This window comes from Lampetra planeri, chromosome 30, assembly GCF_965212315.1.
Source record: "Lampetra planeri chromosome 30, kcLamPlan1.2.h2, whole genome shotgun sequence".
In the NCBI taxonomy this organism is placed as follows: domain Eukaryota; kingdom Metazoa; phylum Chordata; class Hyperoartia; order Petromyzontiformes; family Petromyzontidae; genus Lampetra; species Lampetra planeri.
In genome coordinates this window covers 1,526,789-1,554,658 of record NC_136136.1, presented here as the reverse complement: position 1 = coordinate 1,554,658, position 27,870 = coordinate 1,526,789, and the positions used below count along the sequence as shown (strand labels likewise).

Genomic DNA, 27,870 nt, shown 5'->3' with positions numbered 1-27,870 from the left:
CGTTCCTTCTGGACTGTTTTACAGAATGCTTGTGTTTGCCACGATCCATCACAGACCTCATTAGCGCAGTTGATGGCACAAGCTCCCGTCATTTCACTACAGGAATCTCACACATGCAGAACAACGGGCAAGACACGTTTGGGTTTTTTGGCCTTTCTGCTTTCGATTAGCCGAGGTCTCTACTCCTACACCCAATTCCAGTACTGCATTAACAAAACCAATAATTTATTCCAGAATACGTTGGGAGATTTATTGCAAGGTCATTCCAGGTTCTTGTTAATTAATTTCGTTCATTTGCCCTGCTTTCCAATTCACTGATTTATTACATTTTCCTCCCACTCCCACTGCGTAATTGAGAAAGCTGCAATAATGTCCCTTAAAGTTATTTATTGTTCACAAATATATGAGCATGTGCTCCTAAGCCAGGTCTTACCAGCTACATATATTATACTTTTTGTATTTTAAGACTAACAGCTACAGAGATTCTGAGCAAGCAAGCCTCTTGTTGAATGTGCATTTCAAAGAGATTCTACAACCAGAAAGGCTATCACATATCACCGGGAAAAACTTTAGATCAGTCAACCATGTCTCGCTCCACTGTAAACACCCTCCTTCCGAAAGTGTTGCTTGTGTGATGACAAAGTCCAGCCCCAAAGCCACAGAGAAAAGGCTGATGAAACACAGCCCCAGCAGCCTGCAGTTAAAAATGCGACAAAGCTTCTATAACATTTCCCTCTGAGCTCAAGAGTTCACAGGGAGCTCGACATAAAACAAAACAAAAACGCACATCAGTGGCACATCAAACAAGTCACACAAGGGGACTATTGCAAAGATGCAGATAAACTCACGGTAGCGTGCTGCTGGGACACATTATATAGATGAAAAGCGGCCAAACATTTATGTGCTGTAACTCTCCGATGGGTTTTAACGTCATCCCACACGTTGTTCGTCTCTGCGTGCTGGGAGCTTCTTGCAGCACGTGGGGCAAAACGTCGGACATCGTGCCAAACAACCCCGAAGACACATCGGAGATCGCTACAGTACAACCCTAAAAACCTAATGCAGAAGTATGTAGTTACATCCTATGTCCACGGTAACTAACTTCCGACCTCAAGGCCCAAGAGTGTGACATGAATTGCAGTTACATAAGAAGACACCCAACTATCATTCTGTTTTCCATGAAACTCATTTAAAGCTTAAACATAATGATTTGCATTTAAAATTCCATGACACCTCAAATTGCCTTATATAACACAAACCGGGAAAATAAAAACTCGCAGGGGTAAAAAGGGTCAAGAAAAGAACGAGATGTAAAAGAATGAGCCAAGGGCATCACAAAAGGCCAACCAATGACCCAGGCACGAAGGGTATGACAGCCACCACAGATCCCAGCATAAGCAGAGTTCAAGGAAAAGTCCGACAACACGACAGGACAACACCGTCAGCCAGGACAACCATCCTGGCACCTCGCCCACCCACCATCATCCCCCCCCCCCAACCACCAACTCTTGCTGTGATATCATGGTCGTTGGCGAGGCCCCACGAGTGACCCCATCCCGAGAATTTGTGGTGACAAGGCCCTGGCGGAGTCCATGTGCCATGATGCACAAGGCCTTGTGAGAGCCTATTTGATCTATCCTTCATAAGCCAAGCATTTTGTCATAATTTGAGGAATGTCATAAAGTTGAAATAAATTCTATCTGAAAGATCCCGAGATGCTTGTTATTGCTTTTTGATATTTCTCTCTTTGATGAATGTCATGCTTTCTTTGCTGGCTTTCCTGACTCTAAAATCCTAGCAGCCATATACAATCAGCAACATCAATGGCTTTTAATTGTTATACATCCTGCATCTGGTACTCTATTCCAAGTCAAATCAGAAAATCTGTTGGCACAATCAAACATTTCAAATAAAATTGTTAACTCACATTTGTTTGCGTTGCTCTATTTTTTGAGCTGGTTAAAATAATGATTGTAAAGTGCCATGGGATGCTCCAAATGAAGAGCCCTTATATACAAGCAAACTCTTCTGAATTGTTTCCTAAAAGCCCCTTTCACCAAGAAACTTAATCACGTGCAATTTTAAATTAAATAAATGTTGCTGCACCACAGTGCCACTCATTACGATGACTCAAACATGAGCTGCACACACACCACTTTCTCAAGCATTCTTTTTGAGGCACGAGGAATGCTCTTATTTTGCAAACAGTCCGGACAAGTGGCCGAGTGGCGACACACAAGCATGCATGCATGTGTATTAGCCGCGTGCGCACACAAAGCACAACCGCGCTTTGGTGTGGTTGCGTCACGCATTCCTGGGATATGTGCGGAAATATTGAGGCTTCTCTGAGAGCCAGTGTGTGCCCGAGAGCCTCTCTGTTTGATCAGCTGTCACGATCTCTAAGTGCCAGGTACACCTTCAAGGCCACTCCCTGGGTCCATTTAGAGGGCCAGGTGTAACCAATAGATGTAATTCGAGACCGGCTGGGTGTTACAGTGCACACAAATATGCCCTTTTGGCTGCACCTGGCAAGGAGAATTGAGAAGACACCTTTATAATGACCGCATTGTTGAGTTTTAAGAGATAGCCCGCGATGCCAAACAAGACCAGCGAACTATGTGGCAGTCGCAGCCAAATAAATGGTTTGTGGTATGCCCAGTTAATAGAAAAAAGAAGAGACCAGAATTTCTGGGTATTCATATTTTAAACAATTGAATAATCATTAGTTTGATGATGTGGTAAATCGGACTAGATAATTAATAAAAAATGTAATCGTAGCATAGAAGTTAAAAAATGCTCAAATTAGTTCAATTAGGCACATGCTTACAATGTCCAATTCCACCCAATTAACAACTCAACAAAGCCTGACAGATACAATTTATTTCTTAAAAAAAATTGTTATTGTAATATTAATTGTTAACGAGCATTGACAGTGAGACGAAAGCAGTTGTTTTTTTTATGTATATCATACTAATTAGGGCACCTTCAATTTTCCCCATGTTCAAAATGACAATAACAAAACAACATTGAGAAATGTTTGGCGCAACTTAAGAACATTATTTAATAATTTTAAGTAGTAATAATGACACGGAAGCATACGTTTCAAATAACACGCAAAAACACGTTAAAAAAGCCCTCGGCCTGCGTGCATCATGCAAAAACCATCAGAGGTTCCTGAAAAACTGCATCCCTGTTCCTCTTGTCCAAGGTTACCATGAAGATACATTCTAGCAAACGTTTCTAACTGACAGCAGCAGTGATTGATAAATGGACTACTGGCTCAACATTGCAATTATAAAAATGTGAGGTCAGCCCTGCAATTCCTCTCTCACGTCACTGCTGGCAGAAGGGCCACCACCTGCGGGAGCTCTGCTGAGCCCCTCGAGAGGGTAATTTTAGCCCATCATTCTACGCCCGCCAGATGCCCTGAAACAGGTGGGTAGCAGCTACACCACCTCACCACATGCCGCCTGCTGATCGGCTAACTGCAACGTCACCCATTTATACTGCTGGGTGGGCAGCGGCGACAGAGGCGGGGATGGAATTAATTTTCCCACCGTTTCAACTTCTGCGCCACGGGATCGACACCGGCGACTTCCGGATCGCAAGTCGAAAACACCGCGTTCCAACCACACACCGTGCCCACACAACCACTCACCCAGCAGCGCCTTCCTGTTGAGCGACTTGAAGCTGCGTGGAGACCAGTGCCCGCTGCTGCCGGACGACTGCTGCCCGCTGTCGCTCACCGCCGACTCGTGCTTGTACGACGCTGGCGAGTTGGGCGCCGACCTCACCGTCATGACTGCGGCGGTGGCGGCGGCCGTGGCGCCTTCCGCCGCCGTGGCCCTCGGCTCCTGCCTGGCTCCCGTCTCGTACCCGCTGCTGCTGCAGCTGCTGGTCCCGGCAAGGGGGCTGCCACGCAGCGCGCGCCGGATGGGAGCCACCACGCCGGCGACCGAGCCGCCGCCGCCGCTGCCGCCGCCCGCCAGGCCGCAGCCCGGTTTGACGCCCATCCCCCCGCCGCCGCCCACGTTCTGGCAGTAGAAGAGCGCGGCGCTGCCCATGGCCGGCGGCATCTCGCCGCTGAGCACGCTGCTCGTGTCGCTGCCGTGCCCGCTGCTGCGGTGGTGCGGCCGCCGTGGCGCCGTCACCTTGCTGTAGGGCGACGGCAGCGCGAGTTTGACGGCCGAGCTCGACGCGGCGCCGGCGCCCGTGGAGGAGGAGGAGGCCGCGCTCGGCGATGCCGGCGCTCCGCCGGCCGCCGCCGAGCCTGCCGGGGGAGGCTTCTCGTCCGTCAGTTGCACCCCGCTGTCGTTGCCGCTGTCCGAGTCGGCCACCGTTGGGAGCAAGCCCCGGCTGCCGCGGCCGCTCCCCATCGGCCCGACCGCCGCGGCCGCTCCGGCTGCTGTTGCCGCCGCCGCCGTCGCCGCTCCCGATCCTCCGGCGACCGGTAACGTCGGTGCCGAAGGCGACTGCGGAGGGGACGTGGGTGAGGAGCACGCCTTGGGAGAGCCGCACGCGAGCTCCGACACTCGGCTGTTGGTCGCTCGGCCCGCCTTGGAGGAGCTCTCTGACGTGCCGCGGCCCAGCTTGCTGCGCAGGGCCTGCACCGAGCGTGATAGCGTGGCGGCGCGGGAACTGGCGGGCAAGCTGGAGCTCCGCGTGCTGCCCGGGTGTGGCAGCGTCTTGGAGGAGGACGACGACGAGGACGACGGAGACAGAGGGCTGAGAGGAGCCGCCTTGGCTGGAGGTGGGCCGCCGTTTGCCGACTGACTGCGATTCTTGGAGCCGAAAACGGAGGAGGATTTGGAGCAAAGCTCCGCGGCGAGCTTCGTGTGCGCTATCAGGGCCTCCTGCGCCAGGGTGCTGTGCGCTGACGATCCTCCATTCCCCGAAATTCTGAACATCAGTCGTCCCAGCCTGCTGCTCGCAGAGTTGGCATGCGCCACGCAGCCGTGTCCATCCGTCAACATCTTCGCGTCCGCCGCATGCTTCCTGCTTCCAGTTCTCTCCGTGCTGTCGCTCCTGCCCGTGAAGCTTCGCTTGAATCCTTGCTCGGCCGACAACTCCAATTTCCCCCTCGCTGGTGTCGAGCAGTTGGAGCCACCGCCGCTTCCACCCCGGCTGGGTGACAGCAATCTGCTGAAAGCCTCCTCCGTGTCGGCGTAGGAGAACGCGTGGTTCGCGCCGGGTGAATCCTTGCACCCCGCTCTGTTGCGCTGGTCAAGGCTGGACTTGCGGACCGGCGGTGCTGGAGGAGTGCTGCTCCTCAGTTTGGAAAAGAGGAACACATTGGCAGTGCCACCGCCGGCGCAGCCGCCGCTCGACTTTGCAGCTCCCTTTTTGCGATCCATCGTAGCGCTGTGCACCGTCGCCACTTGCTCCCGGTCTAGAGACGTCGCTTCACCGTTGCCGAGCCTCACAATGCCGTGCATCGCCGAAGACTTCCCGTGAGCGCTCGCTTTCGTCGGCAGCGTGTGCGAGTAGCCCCCGTAGCCACCGCCGCCGACGCCGCCGCCGCTCACTCGGTCCACGCCCTGCATCTCTCCGCCAGCTCTCAGAGCGTCGCTGCTGATCCCCTGCCCGCCGGGTGCCTGGGAGCTACCGTTGCTTTGAGCGGGGCTCTCGGCAGCTGTGCCAGCGCTCGTGCAGACGTCAGCAGGCTTCCCATGGCTCACGTTCGTGCTCTCCTCCAGGCCGTCCATCTCGCCATGCTCCCGCATCACCCAGGGATTTTCGAATGTCGACCTCGGCTCAGGCGGTTTGATGCAACCATCGCAGTTTTTGGCCTTGGGGCTCTGCCTGGCAGGAGATCCGGGAGTGCCCCTAGATGGGACCTTTTCCAAAAGAGCCACGGCTGGCTTGGGGGTTATCCTAGGATGCACAGAGATGCCGCTCCTAATGACCGCCGGCTGAATTTTTACACCGCCACCAGCTACCACCTGCGCCCCGCTCGCAGGACACGGGAAGACGCTTTGCTTCTTGTGGTTTTCCAAATCGTCCTCGCCGTGTTTCGCAGACAATCTCTTCTCAAGGTTGGATATGTCCTTGAAGTCCCCGCAAATGATCAAACTTGTGCGCCGGCCACCTTCCTTGCTTTGCCCAGACTGCAGGTTTGGTGACCTTTCAAGAACGGTCCCCATTAAATCCCCGAAGGGTAATTTCTTAAAATCCCCAGCAAAGATGACTCCATTGAGCTCGATATTGTCCATCGTTTTAGTCCGTGCCCTAACCTGCTGGTAGCACCCATTCACAGGCGAGTGCCCATCCTGTGAGAGTCCGACAACGCCTTCCTGTTTGCCGTACTCCAACGACGACCGCATCGCCGGGAGAATCCGCTCCGCCTCCCCTTGCTCCCCGCTTCCCGCGCACATGGCCTGCACAACGAAGCTGTCGCAAGACTGCTCCCCCTCGCTCCCGAGGCTGCCGGCGTTGCTCAGCTCGCTCAGCCACGAGCCGATGGACGAGCGGCAACTGCTGTTGCTGCCGTTGCTGCTGCTGCAGTTGTCCTCGCCGGCGACGCGCCCCGAGAACGGCTCGCCGTCGAGCGCCGGGCTCGAGAAGGCGACGGGAATGCCCGCCACCAGCCTGGTCACGCAGGCGCCCACTCCCGTGGCCGAGGACGAATGCGGAGGACTCACTGCCGGGGCCGCCGCCCCTGCCCCGGTGTCGGCCAGCGGCGGAGGAGGAGAGTACGGCTCAAAGTCCACACTGACGAAGCTGACGGGACGCGAGCCGGGTGCCAACGCTCTCGTCGAGCAGTTGCTGGTGAAGCTGATGATGCTGATCGGCCGTCGCCCGTTGCCGCCGTTGCCGCCGGTGCTGTTGTTGTTGCCGCTGCCGTCGCCGCCGCCCAGGAGCGCGTGCAGGAGGTCGAGCGTGAAGACGAGCTCGTCGTCCGTGCCGCTCTCCTCGTCGAGCCGGTGCGCCGTCTTCTCGGCGGCGAAGGGGCCATCGACGCAAGCGGGAGGCACGTCTGCCTCCACGCCGCCCTCCGCGTCCGCCGCCGGCGACGGCCGCTGTGGCGCGAGGACCCGCTTGGCCACCTGGGGGCTCATTCCCACGGGCGGCGTCCTCGTTCGGAGGCCGCCTGCCGCGTGGGCCCTGCACGCCGTCGACTCCGTGCCTCTGCACTGCGGCGGAGGAGGGGCCGGGCTGGGCAGCGACCGCTTCCCCGTCGCCCTCTTCTCCGGGGAGCCGAGCTTCCCTCCCCGTTCGCCGCCCGGTGCGAGCGGCAGAGCGATCGGCACGCACGCGAGGCCGCCGCCCGGCGCCTTTCCCGCCCCGCTACCACAGCTCGGTATTTCGTTCCTGTTGATTTTATCCGCCGACACTTCGGAAGACACGCACTCCCCCTTGCCGCGCGCTTTGCAGCCGTTTCCGAGCGCGCACGGAGATGCGGGCGCTTCATTGTTGTTGTCCTTTGCGGGTTCGTCCTCGGCATGCCACGGCGACCCGGCGGAGACGCCACGGCCGTCCGCCTTTCGCTCCTCTTCGGCCACGGTGGCCGCGGAGGCCTCGACGAACGCGAAACACCCGGGCTCCTCGCTCCCATCTATGCAGTCCAGTCTCTCCTGCAGCTCGGCGAAGGTCTTGCATTTGAAGTGGTCGCGATCCAAGGGATTGGCCGGCTCCGCGGGCGGTTGTTCGCCTGCCGGCGTAGAAGTGGCGTCGCCAGCGGCGTCCGCGGCATCCGATCGTTCTACGGGAGAAGTTCCCGTTTGGCCTTCCATCGCCGCCACTGCCGCCACCACCGCCGCCCATGTGTCGCTCATCGCCATGGTGGGCGTGACCGGCGACGCATCCTCGCTCTCCCGGCTCAGCAGCGGTGCCCGGTCACCCTCGGCCGTCCAGGAGGCGGTCGAGGCGGCCGAGTTGGCCGAGTTTGCCGAGTTGGCCGAGGAGGCGGCCGAGTTGGCAGAGGAGTTGGCCGAGTTTGCCGAGTTGGACGACGACGCGGGGGACACCGGCACGGACTCGGGGGGGCCCTCGTTGTCGGTGAGGTCTCCACCCTCGCCGGCGTAGATGACCGTGTCGCACGACTGCTCGCTGCTCGACGAGTACTCCGCCTCGCTCGCCAGGCCCAGCCGGTGCGGAGGCCGCATGCCGGGGCTGCCCACCGGCGGAGGGGGCTCAGGATCCAGGGCCATGAGGCGGGGGTGGAACGGGCGGATGGGCGCCGGGCCACGGTGGCCGCGCCCTTCCTCGCACGAGCTGTCCCCGCCCGACGAACTGGACGCGGACTGGAAAGACGGGGAAACATGCGCGCGCACGCAACGTTAAGCGGTATCTCGACGTGTCGTAGCGGGGCTTCCCCTAGGCCAGTGATCTTCACTGCAAGGCCCGTGGGCCACTGGCGGGCCCCTGGTGGCCTTTAGTGTGGCCCCCGACGTGCGTCCCTCGACAATACACAAATGGTGAAAACACTCCCCATCATCATCGTGCTGCTGTCAAACCACAATGGTTTAAAATGTGTGGCGGCCCTCACACTGACGGTTGAAAGTGGCTTCCCCTCTAAAACATTTGTGAAGAACACTGCCCGAGGCTGACTCTGTCCTCAAACAAGGAACTCATCACGTTGCAGAAACGTCGTTACCGAAGGCGCGAGAGTGAGAGCGTGTGTGGTGGGGGGGGGGGTGCGTGTGGGGGGCCACCCCCCACCCCTCACCCGAGACTTCTTCTTGCGCAGGCGGTGAACGCGCGCCGCCAGCTGCACGGTGGCGAGCGTCTCGGCGTGGCGGGCCGCGGAGGCCGACACATGGGCGATCATCGTCGTGCGGCAGTTGATGTTGCCCAGCGACTCCTGCAGCAGCATCGTGAGCCGGCTCTCCCTGCCGGTTCCCCCCATCAACCCCACGGGAAGACACAGCGACGCGGTGTCAACGCATTTGCCGCTCGCTCGTGTACGAGGCGCGCGGGGGGAATCCGCGGCCCCGCAGGTACGTCGTGAGGCCTACCCACTCCTCAACGGATATATCGTCATCACTGCGAGCAAATCAGTGGCACTCATCGGGTACATTTTTTGACCTGCAACACTGGCTTTGTAATGTTGGCACACGCATTCAAATCTGTTTTGTGCAAGGGCCTATTCTTTCTTGGTCGATATTGCTCACCGCTGATGTCAGATGCGGCTGGGAGTTGAACTCAAATTGCTCGGCGGGTTCACAACAAAGTTACGTTAGCCACTGTGCCACCACTGCACCTGGCGTTTTTGTATGTGTGTATATATCGTACATGATCTAGAAAAATTATATATGCAGAGAGTAGACGCGTGACAGGTTGATCCTGCTGCAATTAACTAAAATGGGAATTCTTCATGAATTATTTAGAAATGTTCTCCAATGGAGTAAATTATGTAAATTACAAATTTCAATTAGATTTCAATTAAGCAATTCAAAACACTGCACAAATTAACTTCAAACTGCGTTCATCATTACGGCCGCCATTGTGCTGCGCTGATGAAGAATGTACGTCTGCGAGTGCTTTCCTGCGTATGTCACCCGTGCAGCGAGTACATGTTGTGCACACAGGTCAGTATAATGTGTGTGTGTGTGGATTTCCTTTCATCTCATTGGGAGGAAAAATAAATTGCTCTCAGAAGTCAGTCAAAAAATTATTCTCATCGCTGGGTTCAAAAAAACCTCATAAATAATGCGTGTTAGAAAGACATCTTAATTAAATATATATAGTTCATGGTTTCTCCTGCTGTTAAACGGCAGTTTAGATGTTATTCATTAGAGTCTTTTCATTTCGCATAGCCACCAGTACAGACACGCTGAACAATGGAAGTACTTGATATTTACAAGGGCTGGAGGTTTGGAATTTGGCACATTACTTGTCTATTTTTGTGGTTTAATTAGTGCTCTACACAACACTAAATTAACATTTACGTGTAGCTGCCGACTGGTAACAGAAACAAGGAGAACGAAAACTAATAAGGCGGCGATGAATTTACACCGAAACATTTAATTGATTTTGTTTGTCACGAGAGCGGGGCAAGCTTTGACTCTTTTCATCGGCTTTGTAGACACAAAAGCAATCTTCGTAATTCTCGTAGAAATAAACAACAACAAAAAACCCCATTGGCGAACAACTAGATAAATTGACGACACAACTTAAACAAAGCCTCTTGCGAAACGTTGAGGCGAACACGGTGGGGTGACTTGCTACCGCATCGTCTTTGCTTTGCATCCAACATTGCCAGTTAGCTTCACGCAAATTTAATTCTCACCCTCTGGACTCACTCCCCTTTAGTAGTAAGCTCAGACTTTAATCAGCTACCACATATTGCAAAACTGTTTATATTTAAAACAATTGTCCCCCTTTGGGTTCAATCGAATGAGGAAAAAGGGAAATCTTATTATCCTATTGCTATAGTAGCCCCCCCTTCCCCCCCACCCGTCATATGAATGTGGAATTTCCACCGCTGGTTCAGGACCTACAACAGCGACGAGCACCAGACCCAATTTCCATTCGAGTACGTGGACCCACGTCCACTTCTGAGAAAGGCGAGTTTGTAAAGAAAATTCACGGAAGGAAAATCTCGAATGGATCAAGGAGACACGTGGACTGTGAGGTGCCCCCCCCCCCCCACATCATGAACCTGCGCTTGCCCCCTTCCTGGCCGTTCCCAGCCTTTAGGGGCCCCCTGGCCACTGCCAAACCCTTACAAATGTTTTCGTCGACCACCGTGCAGCGATAACATTTTTTGATCCAAATTTTAAATAATCGGAATTGTAGGATTTGTTTTTGCAGACCACAATTTGCGAACCACTGATGTAGGGCACGTGCTTACCCCTTTGCTCTTACCCATTGGGTACATGCTTACCCCACTGCTGTTACCCACTGGACACGTGTTTACCCCTTGTGCTCTGACCCACAGGTCGCCTTATATGTCCCATAGGGCATGAGTAAGTAAAGTCTGACTCACAGGACACATGCTTACTCTCTTGTTGACCCACAGGACACAAGTTTACCCCCCTTGCTCTGACCCACATGGCACATGTTTACCACCCTTGCTCTGACCCACAGGGCACGTGCTCCGTTCTGACCTGTAGGGGATGTGCTTGGCCCCGTTGGCGAGCGCGAGGAGGACGCTGCCGAGGGCGCTGAGCGAGAGGCACATCCCCGAGCCCGGCTCGCGGCTCTTGCACAGCACCTTCTCGCAGCTGCCCAGGTCCATGAGATGGAGACGGCTGCGTCCGCCCGTCACTGCCGCCACCGCCGCGAGGGAGGGAGGGAGGGCACAGAACACATTGTCCCGTTATACACTTGGGGGGGGGGGTGTCACACGAGAAGAACTAAATACTTTTGAAATTTAACTAAAATTTGTAATATCTGCCTGCTTTTGAATGTACAGTTTAATGTTTGCATCACTTATCATTAAAAGACGTTCTTGGCTTTCTGCTTGGTCACCAATGACCAAGCAAAAACTATGGGAATCTTGATTTTACCTCCCAGGGCATGGAGTAAAACGTTAGGCACGGTGCCGTATAAAATTCAGTTTAATCCAAAAGCACAACCACAAAATCCTACGCACAGTTGGCGCTCGCTCTGCCCCTGAACCACCTGGATACACAGCTACGGAGGGGCCTCATCGTATCAAGGGACACCGCGGCGCTCACTTCAGACAGGTGAAGCTGCTTTTGTGGTAATTTGTCATCACCAGGACAGACAGGGGATAGAGGTCATCCTAGCCTCAGTAGCCACGTTAAGTAAGCGGCTAACCGAGTGTCCCATCATTGAAGTTCCTACGCAGTGATATTGTAAGATGATCATCTTCCCGTGATCCCGTCCCAGTTTCCGTCTTTTGGCTGGCTATCGAACAAAGACGCTCACTGCATCGAGCACTTTCAGATGTGCTTATGCACGCTTCCTTCCGATATCAGGAAGCCACTGGAGCTTTCCACTTTTAAATCATCTAGATTAATAACTAATTTCTTTAGAATTGCTTTCTGTGTTTAGTTTGTTGTCCTTCCCCCGCACCTCCAATAAGCACAGTTCAACATATTAAACTAAACTATTTTTTATTTTACCAGGTAAGGCCCACTGAGCTACATTGGCCTTTTGCAGAAGCCACCTGGCCACAAATGATAGCTCAACGAAGTGGCTTATCACGTGGAAATTTAAAGCAGCCAAATATTCGAAATGCGGAGGGAAAAACTGGAAGACCCCGAGAAAAATCCACTTGACCACGGGGAGAACACGCCAACTCCAAATATACAGGAGTCAAGGGTCGGGGTAATCGAACCCACGACCCTCCTGTATACCAGGCAAGGTAGTTAACATCTCACCACCGTGGCGCCCCATACACAAGAGGTGGCGGGCACCCTACCCCGGGACGGCACGGCGCGCGACCCGGACACGCGCTCGGGCTTACTGCCGCCGCGCCCGCCGCGCTCCATGCGGTACTGGTAGACGTGCAGCGTGAAGAGCATGTGGGAGTTGCGACGGTCCTCCTCGCTGGCGTCCGCCGCCCCGCCCCGGCGAGCCGCCACCGCCGCGTCCAAGAAGCCCGCGGCACGCTCCGCCGTGGAGGCGCGCAGCTCGTTCTGGTTCTCCAGCTAGCGGGGAGGGGGGGGGGGCGCGACGGGGGGGGGGAAGGTTGACCTCGGGGGTAGTGGGCTGCTCACCACCGCCCACGACATTCTGCAAAGGTGTCGAGAGGGCAGAGCCGGTGACGGAGCAGGGATACACAAAACTGGTGGAGGTTAGAGCGGCGTCACTCCGGGGATTCCGCATTAAGCCCACCACTAGATTGGTGTGGAATTTAAATGAGGCTGTTGTTGAAAGGAGCGCTACTATTCAAAGACAAAGATCCCCCATTTAGCCTTTAACAAACTGTAAGGGCAAAGTGCTGTTAGTGAGCACCTACGATGGCGAAACACGGCATGTGAGAAGGTGGGTGGTCAGCACCACGCCCGGCCGCCTTTGTCTCCCCGGTGCCAACGTTTAGACAATGCACGAGATACTCATTTGAGGCTGAATTGACCTAGGGCAGGCCCAGGACTGGTTCAGATATTCGTGACCCATGTTGGCTGTGAGCGGGAATCGAACTTGGGTCGCAGTGCACAAACCACTACGCTACAGCTCCCCACTGTACACTATACCCACACTGTATATATCGTGTGGGTATAGCCCAGACTATATATATAGTGGGGACAGGCCTTTGTCCGAAAACTGATTGAAAGAGGGGTGATACATTGTTGTTTTTTACAATACAATTGCATTTATTCAGCGTCTAAACGCAACTACCACTCTAGGCGCTGGATATTATTCCTGCTCATCGTGCCTAAATGCACACACAGCACACACACACAGCACACAGCACACACACAGCACACACACACACAGCACACACACACACAAACAGCACACACACACAGCACACACACACAGCACACACACACACAGCACACACACACAGCACACACACACACACAGCACACACACACAGCACACACAGCACACACACACACAGCACACACAGCACACACACACAGCACACACAGTGACACACACAGCACACACACAGCACACACAGCACACACACACAGCACACACAGCACACACAGTGACACACACAGCACACACACACAGCACAAACACACAGTGACACCCACAGAACACACAGTGACACACACACAGCACACACACACAGTCCGCATACTGCGCGTCTGTCGCAGTGGACGTGGTGAATCGCCTATGGCACGTATCGCAGCATAATTATCACGAGAACGCGGCTATTCTGATAATTCCCGAGGTGGAACATCTTTTTTGTTCGGGGTGGAGGTGGGGTGGTGCTCTTCAAGATGGATTCTAAACGTGCCATCAGCCTCCTGTTATGAGATGAAACATCCAGTGATATTTTTTAATTTACCTATTTTCAATGAGAAAACGTGTGGATTTGTGTCATTCATTCATAAAGTCTTGGTCACAGAAGCAAAGTTTGTGGGGAATAATAGCCATTTTCTATACTTTCGAGGCGTAAGCAATAAAAAAAATAACACTTAATACCCAGGAACAAAAATTGTGTTACATCGTGTCATCTGTGAACGCACCAATGGTTTATGCCACACCAGCATATCTATAACCATCACGTTACCCTGCAGCTGGGACAGCAAAGGTGGCTTGTATTTTGTGTGTGTGCGTGTGTGCGCGTGTGTGTGCGTGTGTGCGTGTGTGTGCGCGTGCGTGTGTGTGTGCATGTGTGCGCATGTGTGTGCGTGTGTGTGCGCGTGTGTGTGTGCTTGTGTGTGCGCGTGCGTGTGTGTGCGTGTGTGCGTGTGTGCGTGAGACCAGGGAAGGCACCGGGCAGAGATGATCTCCCAGGCGAAATGCTGAGGGAGGGTGGCGTTTGTGCACAGACTGCCCTATATGACATCATAACAACAGTCTGGACCACTGGACGGGTTCCGCAGGACTGGAAGGATGCCCTGGTGGTCCCCCTCTTTAAGAAGGGGGACCGTACCGACTGTAACAACTACAGGGGCATCTCACTCCTCAGTGTGCCGAGTAAGGTCCTGGCAAGGATTATTCAACATCGCCTTGCTAGGCATGCTGAGGAGAGGCTTGCGGAGCCCCAATGTGGTTTCAGGAAAGGGCGGTCCTGCACAGATGCCATATTTTCTGTCCGTCTGCTACAGCAGAGGTGTAGGGAATTCCAAAAAGACCTACATCTCTGCTTTATTGACCTGGTCAAGGCCTATGATACCATCAGTAGGACTGGGCTCTGGGTTGTTCTTCGTGCTTTCGGAGTCCCTGACCCTCTGCTCACGATCATTAAGGACCTTCATGATGGTGAGCGGGCCCGGGTAAAACTACGTGGCCGGGAGTCGGAGCCTTTCCCTGTACACCTTGGGGTGCGACAGGGATGTCCTCTGGCTCCCACATTATTTAACATCTATTTCGACTGCGTAGTTCGTGAAGCCTTCAATAGCTGTACCGGGGGAATTACCATTTGGTACAGATATAATGGGAGGCTGATCGACGCCCGGGTGCGATCAAGGGATGGCTCCCTATTGGTCAACCACGTTATGTATGCCGATGATTTGGTAATAGCTGCTCATTCAGAAGAGGAGTTGGAGACGCTGCTGCTGAGACTGGAGTGTGCTACTAAGAGGTGGGGCCTTACCATCAGCCCCACCAAAACTAAGCACCTGCCTGGGTATTTTGTACCATCGGGCACTCCGCCCCCACAACTCCCAATCGGTGATGGGGCAGTTGTGGAGAGAGTAGAGAGTTTCCCATACCTGGGCAGTGTGCTCATGACCGGCTCCAGTTTATCAGCAGAGGTCTCACTCCGAATCAGTCGAGCGGCAATATCTTTTCATCGGTTGCGTAACGCTGTGTGGAAGCTACCTGGTCTGTCGCTCCGCACGAAGCTTCAGGTCTTCTCGGCCACGGTCATTCCCTCCCTTCTCTATGCTTGCGAAAAAGTGGACCCCCCTAGTGGAGCGTCTTCGCCGGTTGGAAACATTTAGGCTGGCCTGCCTACGATCCATCCTGGGTTTAACCAGGCTGGATTGTGTGAGGAGCTCACAAGTCCTTGAAAGATCTGGGCAAAGTCCCATCAGTGAGCTCCTCCGGCAGGCAAGGCTGCGTTGGCTGGGTCATGTAGCCCGCATGCCCAGCCACCGCATGCCTAAACAGCTTTTGTTCGGCCGGATCGAGGGTTGCTAAACGGGCGCGGCACGGGCTAGAGAAGAGATGGAGTGATGTGGTACAGGAGGACGTGGAGCTGAGTGGACTTGCCGATGACTGGTACCAGCGGTGTCAAGATCGGCCTCAGTGGAGGAGGCTCGTGAAGGACGCTACTGGGCAGTTGGAGGCAGTCGCCCTCCAACAACAACGGAGGGCGGAGGAGCGACGCTCACAACAACGAGCGGAGCGCCGGGTGGCTAAAGCACAGCAAGTTGGCACAGTAGGGGGCACAGGTGGTGCATCAGCCAGTCATCTCGGTCATCTCGGTCAGTCGACCCGTGGCACCTGGGTCTGCCCCGTGACCTCCTGCCAGCGGGCGTTCGACACTTCACGTGGCCTCAAGGTGCACATGGCCTGGCACAAGCGTCGTGGTGACGTCACCGCCACTTAGTGGCGAATGGCGGTTGTTGTTGTTGTGTGCGCGTGTGTGTGCGTGTGTGCGTGTGCGTGCGCGTATGTGTGCGCGTATGTGTGCGCGTGTGTGTGGCCACATCGAGGCGTTGTGTACATCGCGTATTCAACGAGGAGGCACCGTCACGAATTGCTCAATGTTGCTGCCTATATTTCGTCTGTGAAAGCCGCCAATGTATTTGGCTCAATTTACTCAAATAACTCCCATCATGGAATTTCCAGACTGGTTTAGGGTATGACATTATTACCAGGCAAGGGATGCTATTGGGTGGAAAATTAAATTTGTTGCTCAAATTATGATTGTTATCCATTTGCCAATGATAAAATAAAATTGAATGCGGTATATTTATTTTATTAGAAATATCTACATAGAGAGCACGTACCACCGCATTCTCAGGTCTGTAACAATATATTTCATTATTGAATATAATATAGGCCCAGATCTGGAATATGCCATTATTATTATTGTTGTTGTTGGGTTTTAATATTGGCTGAAAACCACATTCTGGAATGCAGCGAGTGAATGGTCACAGTCCGATTGCCAACGACTGCACACAAACAAATGCATCATTGTTTTATAAATATCAACTTTTTTATTTTATTTTTTCCTTCACCAAATGTTTAGCAATTGGTGTCGTACCATATCAAGACACCAATTACAAATCTCACAAAGCTGGGTTAGACAACAAGTTCGCTCTTACCCATACTCAGGGTAGTGTCCTTTCCCACAAACCCTGCTGTCTTGTAGCCCATCAGCCAAAGTGATCTTTTTATTTCTCTGACCTCAGATTTACACAAACGAAGTGATACATCTAATCTCAAGTGATTTTATGACAAAAAAATACTCCCCGAAACATGTTTTTTTGTTTATTGTGCTTGTGCACGACTGCTAATCCAACATCTGCAATTCATCTGATTATTTTCTGTGCAGTCAAAGTTGACTGGCCTGAAGACGGCTAACATCCGTGTAAAGTGATATTAAAACCGATGCTGCTTTCTTCCCCCTCCCCCCCTTTAACAAACACGTACTGGCCAGCATTCTGAGGAATGGTCAAACTCTACCCCCATGACTAACATGGCATGCTCGTAAAAACAAAATTTTGTTGTTTTCAATTTTAATTTATTTTATTTTTTACCTACGTGACTTCACCAAAAAACCAAAGAGTATGGATCCTTGCAGTCACGAAAACTTCAAATCTAGAATTAACATGGCATGGTGAAAACTTTATCTATTGGCTTATTAAGAATAGGTAAAAAGGTGAAGGTGCAGCCCTGCAATTGCTTGCTCTCCGATAGAGGGAGCTTTAGAGTCTCACTAAAGTGTATTTTGCCAACTCTTCCACGTTGGCAGATGTCTTGGAAGAGATGTGAGTTACCCACTCGTTACCCCGCCACACACGACCTGCCCACCGACTGACTGTGGTAAACCCATTCGCACTGCTGGGTGGACAGAGGCAGGGGGGGTGTAAGAAGCTTGCACAACTGTTTCAACTACCGAGATAGAATCTAGCCAGCAACCTCCAAGTCCAGTGTGCCAACAAAGATCGCCCGCATAGCATTAAGCAGACTTTTGGGACAACTGCAATTAGCGAGTATCTAGGAAGGCCGACACGGGACACGAGGGGATGGGTGGCCAACACCACGCCCGGCCACCGTACCAGGTACTCATTTGAGGTCAAGTCGACCTAGGAGAGGCCCTAGATCAGTTCAGACAATCATCACTGCGTGTTGGCCGTGAGCGGGAATCGAACTACTGTCACCGGGCTCATAGCGCAGCGTAGCGCTGACAGCTACACTGCCGCTCCCCCACCACAACCACACAACCAGAATGGCTTGAATGGATGAATGGCTACGTCGGCAAATGAGAATGGCCCGGCCCACCTGCGTGCCGCACACAGGGTCCTCGCGGAGGAAGACCCCGGGGGACTGATTGTCGTCCTGCGTAGTGCCCGACGCGACATCACTCAGGAGGTCGTCCAGGGCCTCGCCGCGCCCCGACACCTCCACGGCGGAGACGCGGACCGAGAAGCGTGCCCCCGTGCGCTCCTTGCGCTCCTCGATGAGACGGAAGAGCCACGAGATGGCACACGGAGCCACGCCGAGCGCCTGGCTCGAGTCTCCGCTGCCCAGCATCGTGTACGTCTTTCCTGCAGCGTCATCATCATCGTCGTCACCACCACGATCATCACATCACCATTGCATGAATAACTTTGAACCGGCGAGGTGGTTCCGGGGAAGGTTGCGAGTTAAAATTTGCGACGAACGCGTCGAGACACATGTCGATAGACGCGCCGACGCTGTGACCTCACAGCGTCTTGAGACCCACCGTATCACGGTTCTGTTCTGGGTTCGACACAGCATATGTCCATTGGAAAAATCACTGGCACCGCGTGCTAGTGGAAAAGGAATAGTATTTGCTTGCTATTACCATGGGTGCCCCCATATCATCCGATATCAGAAGCTAAGCAGAGTTGAGTCTGGTTAGAACTTGGATGGGAGACTGCATGGGCTGCGAGGTGGCCAGTCGATGGCAGTAGAGCAGTGTGGAGTGGAAAAAAGTGTTACTCCCAACCAGGCCCTCCCCACGTGTGTGAGTTTTCTCCGGGTACAATTCATGGGATTGGCCAAATACAAAAAGAGAGTTGTGAGACTCAGAGAGGCTTTCCAAGCAAAATAAAGGAACGTATTATAATTCGTACAGTGGTCGTAAGAAGCTTCTGCTGGGATAGGACAAAGTCAGTTGTCATTTAAACAGAGTACGTTAGGTGAAGGTAATTGCAACCCAAAAATAAAATAACTCTTATCTTATAGATATGCACTCAGGCAGGGTCTCCAAGGCTGTACCATACCAGTTCGAAGCTTCGTTAATTATAAAAGGGAAGGAATTATTTCATAGCATGCTTGAGTAATGCCACCCAATTAATGTTCGATTACAATTCTACGAGTGACATTACAGTAATGATCCTGAGAGTGGTATAATTGCGTGCCTGCCTCTAATTTTAAAGTCTACTTTCTCACTGAAGAAGCTTTCAATTTGTTTTGGAATGATCAAGGACACAACCTCGGGACATGTATAAGCAGCGGCATAGCTATCGAGTGTGCAGGCACTGCAACTGCATCAGGGGCTACAGGCTGGAGGTGCCCAGGCTCTGGGCTACAAAAAGAGGGGAGAAATTCGAAAGGCCCCCCCCTAACCCTTTCCCATTCTGATGACGTACGTATACGTCTTCAGTTAATAACTGTATCGGTACGTCTTCAGGCCGCAAGACATACCGAGGCTCCCACGAGGCCATGCGGGAGGGCGTGGCACAGTTTGGCACCAGCTATAATAGAGTGTGGTCGTGTCGCTAACACATCTGCGGTGAGTACAATGTCTTTAGTTTGTTGTCCTTCCCACCCACCTTCAATTACCATGGTTGGCTACGTATGTTGTGAAAGAAGTTCAACATACATACAAAAACAACGGCGCTATGCCTCTCTAAATTAAATTAACGCTAACCGCTTCCACGTTTCAAAGATTCAGCGTTGACCAAGACCCAACCTGCAACATGCAGATGTCTCAGAACGGGAAAGGGTTAATAGCAAATGCCAAGCATGCAATGCCACTATTTACAAGATAATATTTATTTGTTTTCTGGGCTGTGAAGAAGATACATTAATTTACGGAACAAAATTGCTAAACCTGCAGGTGTAAATGGCTTTTGTTGCAATCTCCGAATCTGTTAACTCCATGCACGCGCAAGGAAACCTTTTTTTTCATTACTCCGAAAGGAGTAAAGTCAGCCGACCAATTTTTTTGTCCTGTAATATTTTAGGTGATCCAATAGCACCACATTTGCTGCCTGTGAGTACAGGCAGTTTCCACAGAGGCGCACATTATACACATTTTCTAACGCAGAACTTATCTATCCGGGAGTGAACCCAATTACACAATGTCTCGGGAAGACTAAATATATTTTATATTCGGTGTTACCAAAGAATGGAAAACATAAGTATGGTGTGATAAGATGAGCGAAGATGTGAAAATGAGCTGAGAGAGAACGGCTACAAAGCAATCATTACTGACAGTTCCGAACGTGGCATACGCAGGACACATCTCGAGAGGGTCACAGCTGGAGATATAAGCAAGATAATTTCTGCATGGTGAAGCGGAAGGGAAGAGGGTGATGAGGATGGTTCCGGATCGGCTGGTGGGACCAGTGTGAGCAGCGGGAATCTTGCAATGGGAAGAGGCTGAAGATCTCGAAAGATGGAGGCGCCTACGTCATTGACACCAACCCTCAATTACCCAGTAAGCATTGCAACATTGGGCCAACCGTTGGTTGACGTCGGTTCAACGTTGAGGAAAAAGTCGACAGACGTTGGCCCGACGTTGCATGTTCACCGCGTGTGCGGATGACACGTGCCAGGTCGTTCATCTCAAATAACCAAACCGGTGGGTTCTCGCTCACGCGAATAGCAGGATAACGGGAGTGAGTGTCGAAAGGCACGCTCGCATAAATGACTCTGCCCTCCCGAATGTGCCTCTTCCTCCCGGTACCGAGTTTGGCGTTTCCAAAGCAGAAGATGCATCCATCGGCTCCGTTCACCACCGACTGGATGATCTCCGGCACCGCGCCAGCGCACACCTCCGCCTATAGGGCACAACAAGCAACACAATAGAGGGCATTCAATGCACGTGTGTGTGTGTGTGCAACGTACAGCCAATAGTATAATGAACAGTGATAATATAATGCATGACAATACAGATTTTCCACTCGCTGCAGCATGGTCTTCCCACGACGTGTTGGTCATGGTGGTTGTTTGACCATACTTCACCATTGCTGGTCAGGCCTTGTGGTGACTACGCCGGTCATATGATCACATTACATGTAACGTACAAAACGTTTAAATAAATGTATCTTGCATCCAGAATGCAATGCATGTGTAGTGAAGCATTTGAATGGATTTTTATTGATTTAATCAATGCTTACCTCTTCTCTATCACCCATTCTCTTCCTCTTCCCTCCCCTCACCCCTCCACGCCTTCCCGTCCCCTGCCAACCCTTTCATGATCCCCAAGAACCCCTCTTTACATGCCCCTGCCATCTAAATCATTCCACTCGGTCACCGTTTATTAAACCAAGTCAAGTGCCTTGAGTAAAGGCGCTCTATAAATATAAGATTAGATTTAATTACACCCACAGCATTTGACATGGGCAAAATATCATGAAAATCATCTACGAAGAAGCACACAGCAATCGGCTAAAATAGATGGGCTCTGAAGACGCACGCTGGTGCTCGTGAAGCCGGCAGCGCTGTGAGAAACGTCCCCACGAGCCGGGGAGACAAGTCCTCCTCGCGTCTAGACCCGATTGCAACAGCGGCGGACGTCGGAGCAAACAGCCAAAGTGATTTCCTCCTCAACTTAACATTGCGGTGGCGCTCAACCCCTTTGTTGCGGCCGTGAGCGAGTGGTGGAAATTCCACATTCCTATGACGGGGGTGTGTCTGTCCACAGGGTAACTGCTTTTGACCTGCCCACGAGCTATAATCTCGCTACCCCCACCAGAGTTAACCACCCCGACCACCTCAACCACCAAAGAACCTTCCGAGCCACTCCTTCTCCCACCGAGCCACCTTGGCCATACGATGGTTGTGACCGTCGGAGGAACTCAGACGGTCGCAGGAGGCCCACAGACAAATTCGACTTCCGAATCGCGCTGCCGTTTGGAGCGCGATCGCCCGGCAGGGTTGGTTTGTCCCCGCAACGCAAAAGCCGGGCGGTGGCACGGACAAGACGCGAGCATTCCCTCGCTGCTGTCAAACAATGGGGATGCACGGAAGCATTCGTGTTGCCTGCGGCCTGCTTAAAACGGCGAGAGATTGAACACGTATTACGGGTGGTTAATGTAGCAATGGCACTGGCAGAGGAACGGCCTGCTCCGGCGGAGACCGTTGTGCAGTATTTATTGTAACAAGACAGATGGGATAGCGTGGTGGGGGGTAGGGGGTGTTGGTCACCGCGATCGCTTGTGCCGCTCGGAAGCCTGGGCCGGAATTGGGCATTGAGAGAATTGGAGGCGGCTTGGCTCTGAGGAGGAGTGGCGCTCCCCCTCCGAGTCAACCCTCAGGAGCCCCACGCCGGAGTTCAAAATTCCATTCTGGCTTCGCGAGGCTGTGACGCACTAACATAATCCCAGGTGGGAGGGGGTGGCATGGCATCATCATCATCATCATCCTGTGAAGTGGATATTAAGCCATACATTTCCAATGCGTTTTTATCCGTCCTGCGTCGCGCGTTGGCGAGCGCAAATGGAATTGTTGTGAAATGTAAGATTTTGAGCAATTGCCGTTTGTAATCACGGAGGCCTGGCTTCGCAATTCATGAACGAATCTAAGATTTAACCGCACGGTTAAGCCGAACTCTTCATGTGCGCGTCAGATGTACTCTGGTTTCGCGAAGAGTATTTTTTCGGATTGATATAAAACTCGGCTTATTAGAATCAAAGCGCTGGTCTTTGCATCAAAGCAGGTGATACGCCTGGCTAGACAACGCTGACCAACTACTGTACATGATTGCTTAGCCAGAGTGCTATCCATTCAATCCTGTTTTTGAAAATATACTAACAGTGTCGGTCATTGTATAGCTATTACTCGCACCGTAATAGGAAAATGGCTGTCATACAAATAATTTGTTTCAGACGTTGTGCCTTGATCAACAACAGTAATCATTTACAGCTCTTTGTCAATCAACTGTAGTGGTGTTTTTTAAAAAATCATACTTCAACACGCTGGTCAGCGGTGCAGATTTGTGAAGGGGGTGGCGTGTGGACGGATGCCCAGGATGCATTCGGATGTCGCTCGCCATGGCTAGAAATCAAACTCAATTCACTGGATTTCAGCACAGCATGCTAAGCACTGCGCCACCACTCCCCCCACTGCTACCAACATGCATGTATTAATGTACTGCAATTCAAAACGTGTTTACATTTAAGCAGTCAAAATTCAAAAATGTCGAAGGCATTGGATTTACACTATTAAACTCAACGTTTTATGATCTTTCCATATCCGTTACAACAGTAATTACATGCACGAGTGCACGTACAGTGGCAATGGTCGCCTACCCACAGTGACCTGCAGACATATTTTGTTTTAAATCAAATGGTATGAGTCTCGCACCGGCCTGCCAATAATGGAACGAATCTTTACTGAAGTTAACCCTGATAGGAAGGACAGCCAATGCTGTGAGTCTACGGGTGTCTGTGCGAGTCTATGCGAGTCTATGGACTCTTTGTCTTCACTGAATTGGTGATGCCTTGCACCAGCATGCCAAACATGGGGCATATTTTTACTGAGATCATTGGTGATTCGATGGACAGCCAATACTGGGAGTCTATGGGACTCTATGCGAGTCTATGGATGTCTCTGCAAGTCTTCACTGAATCGGGGTAGCACTGGCACGCTAAGCAAGCGACGAATCGCCGCTATCCTCACCGATGTCATCATCGATACGGCAAGGCAGCCAGTGAATAGGGATGGGGGCCTCAAAACGTGCATAACGTTTCGTAGGTGGAGTTTCAGTTAGGCAATCGTTAGAAAAATGTTTTGACCACATCCAGTAATGTACGAGGCACACGGACACACTTGTCATGCTCGTACGTATACAACTTAGCAATTAAGCACAATTGCTGAGGCAGTGCATATGGAGATGCCCGAGGATAAAACAATACAGAGTAAAAATGTTAATCACAAATAAGGAGACTGTTTTAATGCTGCAGGCAATATTCCAAAAGGAGACTGTGTCATATAAAATAAAAAACCTCCTTCCCATTATTCAGCAGAATTACTTGCCAATGCCAAAGCCACAAATTCTTCTGACTGTGGCATGAATATAAAGTAGACTTATTTGCCTCCAAGCCTGCACCATCATACCGTAAAACTGAGCAATTCCCTCAACCGGATATGGCTCGCTAAAGAAGAGAACCCGTTAACACCCTCCTCATGCGAATCCCTAACTACGCTGATGAAATGCAATTAAGGAACGGCAACTTCCCGCTTTTCCACATTGCTAATCTACAATATCACGTGAACTCGTACGACGAAACGAGCGAGAGCGTTTGTCCCTACAAATGATGTGAAAACGTCGGCTCAAACGACCCCTTCAGGATGCACACGAGCTTGCTTTGTACACCGGTGACGGCCACAGTCCAGGTTTACACATCGTAGCGGGAAGGGTTAATGCTGGCAAAAGCAGTATATTTCGTACCAAGATTCGTCACAGGCAATTTATCCCGCTATTTTTTTTCCTTCTGCTGCCGGGCTTGGGAATCCATCCTGCAGTAGCTTTGCCCAAGCTATTAAACGTGCCGCCCTAAAACCCTCCTCAGGTCGGAATGGAGAGTGCGCAAGCCGTATTTACGTGGCTGAGACAGGTTTAGGTTGCTGAGCCATCGCTGCCCACGATCCCACAGTGGCTAATAGGCTCCTCCGGCTGCTACACGGGATGCTTCTGACTGTGGCTTGCAGCCACCGGGTTAACGATTTTCACGGAAACTACCGCGCCTCTGTAATGCAGGCCAGGTACAATGCATCACTCTCTCGCACCGCAGGCGACTCTGATGCCGGGTGTGTTCTTCTGCAAACGAGGCTCCACATAGATGAGAGTGTGTGTGGATACAAGCGTGGGTGGAGTGGTGGCGTAGTGGTTAGCGCACGGTGCAACAAGCCGGCAAGTGACATCGATTTCCCAGCCACAGCTAACGTCAGTGGCGAAAATCTGAACGTTTCCTGGGCCTTCCCTAAGTCGACTCAGCCATAAATAAGTGACTGGTGGAGATGAAGGTGCCCGGGCATGGTGTGTGTCACACTACCGCCCTTGTACGCCGTGCCGGCCTTCATAGTTCCCCGCTAACAACACGTTCCCTCTGAGCCTGGTAGAGGCTGTGTGGGGATCTTTGTTGTAGGGATGTTGGTTTGCAAGAGTAAAACTGCACGTGACTATATTTGTTGAACTTTTCCTCTTTCTGAATTATGTTCGTACGTCCACACAGACAGATTCAAGAATCCATTGCTGTGGCAAACATCTGCCCTTCCCAAACCTACAACATCTGGTGCTCTCAGATAGGCCCCACGTTCATCACGATCAGCGGCCAAGATCAATCCAATGCTGGGTGAAGGCCTCCTCTGCATTGGTCGCCGCTATCCGATCCGCCCAGCGCTTGCGCCGGAGCTGATCTCCATCGTTCCATCTCCGTGGTGGGCGTCCTCTGAGGCGCTCTTCCCTCTTTCGTGGTGCCACTCGGTTGTTACTCTCAGATTGTGCCACAGATCGCCAGCATTAGCCTCGTGGCGTGGCTTCACAAGCTCTATCCAACAGTGCTCATGGGAAACAACACAAGCGTCCTCAAATTACACGTTATTTATATTGTCCGCAACGGCGCTAATGATTACTTTGTGTTATCCATCTTATAGTTGTGCGTCGAACTTGGACCCATGTCTTACAAGAGAGGGTTCTTGCCTATTACATCTGCGAGCTCAACAGCAATGAGTCAAGCAACGCTCATGAGACAGTATACGTCAAAACCAGCCGAGACTTTGCTTGTATTGGGTAAATGCTGCTCAATGTATAGGCCATGCGTTTATAATCTACTTTTATGTGGAGGGACAGACATGTGAAGGGAACATATCAGTCTCCTTATCTATTTTGTGATCTCACGTAACATCCGTCCTCCTTCCGCTGCCATTTGCGCAAATGCATCAAGATATAACTAATGGCTGGTGGATGATGAAGATATAATGTGTATGAGACACCCACTTACAGCACTATGAGGTAAGCCTGCATCGGAGAATACAACAATTAGGTTGATGACCTATCTGTGTGGCGCTTCAGTTTTATCCCCACGTCACTATTGCAAATGAGACAGTCCTGCCTCTCTTTGCGTTCTGACCAAAGTAAACACAAATTATATTTGACTTGAATCAACGTCTCAGATGTGCAGCTTTGCTCCAATCACCTCTGGTTTCCTGAGACTCGCGTGCATCTCTCATTGCACACAGGGACTCACAAACCAAAGTGGCTGCCACTGTTCAACACGTTTTTTTCTCCCCCCCAACAACCACGATGAGTCTCCACCCAGCAATACACAATGGCTGGGCGTGTTTCCTTGCTACGTCTCTCTCTGTCTCTTACCACCACTGCACGAGCCATTTTTTTAAAAGTCGGGGGCCACATTTTAAAGCCACCGAGCGTATCCATGCGAGTTGTTTTTTTATTAAATTGGGGTCAGAGGATTCGTGCGGATTGTGGGTGAGGGTAGATGAGCGCAAGGCAAGTCGGTACCTGGCTGTGTGTCCATAAACAAGCAATGACGCCATAAACCACGACGCGCAATGTATATTAGTTATAATAATAACTCCGCCACCCATGCATCCATCACTTCCTGCCAAGGTACATCCTTTTCGCGAGGCCTCCAGTAAATGGCATCCCTCTCTATTAGATGAATTGTCTCGATTCAAGATCACGATTTGATCCAAGGACCAAATCTGTTGTCGTGAATTCAGCACCGCTCCAGTGCCTGCAGCGTTTACACGAACCCTTCTATATCCATCGAAAATCATAAATTATTTCACTCGCAATTACTACGAGCAAGTATGACAAAAATTTATGTGACGATTTTAAACAATAACTAACATTATACTGGGCAATATATGTGTTATAGGAAAGTGCCCTTGCCTGACATGTTGCATATTATATATTTTTCATAATAGAGATTTTTTGGGTTAGATCGGGTAAATATAAATGTTTCGTTCAACCCGCCACCGCCCAACACAGCCAATTAGTAAGATTTATCACGTAAACTAAACATGCCAATTCGTTACGAGTTCAGCACTCCGGTTAGTTGGAGAGTAAACCTACAACATGTACAAGTTGAGTAGGACATTTTGCCGGTAATTACAACTAGCCTCATCAGGCGACAGGCAGAGCTGCATCACATGTATTTTAGTTTTCCTTTAAAAATACAGCGTTTACTCATTTGTGCTCGTGCGCCACTGCCAACGCGGCCGCGCCATACGACTTGTTTACATTCCGTCGGCGCGCGCAAATCGGTTTCTCGCCTGCGATGCATCCTGGGAGAAGACGGCGTCGAAGGGGAAGATTTTTGGCACCGCCACCCCGGCACGGCGGAGCGCGGCATTCTGGGAGCTGGCCCCTGCCGCGGCGGCGGGGTCGTAGAGCGTGACCTGCTTCCTCCGCGGGTCCACCTTGAGCGCCGCCGAGCCGGAGGCGTCGCGGCGAGCCGGACACACGCGCAGCATCACCTTCACCTGCCACCGCACGACACGTCGGGCCACGGCACAAATATGATACGTTTTGATTTACCTGATCAAAGTTACGGTTATTAATACCCAATTTATTAACTAAACTATTTGTATTTTACCAGGTAAGGCCCACTGAGCTATACAGCTCTTTTTCACAAGTGGCCTGGCCACAAATGATAGTTCAACGAAGTGGCTTATCATCACGTGTAACTTTGTAGCAGCCAAATACTCTTAACGCGTGTTTCTAAATTGAACTATCGGTGTTGTGTGATGAGATGAAGGCTCCACTCGAATATCTTGCAGAGCAGTGCAAACCCCTCCATGTGAAAGAGTGGCCGATGGAAGCGGATACTGTAGTGCTACCTCTAAAATTACTTCCAGTCATCCCCGTTCCACAAAGCAGAGGACAACACTGCCGCATCTGTTCTGCATATGTCAGCAATATCGGTCGCACGA

At 51.8% G+C, this 27,870-nt stretch overlaps 1 protein-coding gene across 1 annotated transcript in view; it reads right to left on the bottom strand.

The window, feature by feature from the left end:
• LOC144728729 (kinesin-like protein KIF26B) overlaps positions 1-27,870 on the bottom strand; it is a 43,081-nt gene that overhangs the window by 6,295 nt on the left and 8,916 nt on the right. Inside the window, exons 3-9 of the mRNA XM_078608337.1 lie at positions 27,211-27,420; positions 20,654-20,747; positions 17,995-18,260; positions 12,380-12,563; positions 11,052-11,211; positions 8,669-8,831; positions 3,659-8,243 (exon numbers count right to left, since the gene is read on the bottom strand). Coding sequence (XP_078464463.1) covers positions 3,659-8,243; positions 8,669-8,831; positions 11,052-11,211; positions 12,380-12,563; positions 17,995-18,260; positions 20,654-20,747; positions 27,211-27,420 — 5,662 coding nt within the window. The remainder of the gene's footprint in view (positions 1-3,658; positions 8,244-8,668; positions 8,832-11,051; positions 11,212-12,379; positions 12,564-17,994; positions 18,261-20,653; positions 20,748-27,210; positions 27,421-27,870) is intronic.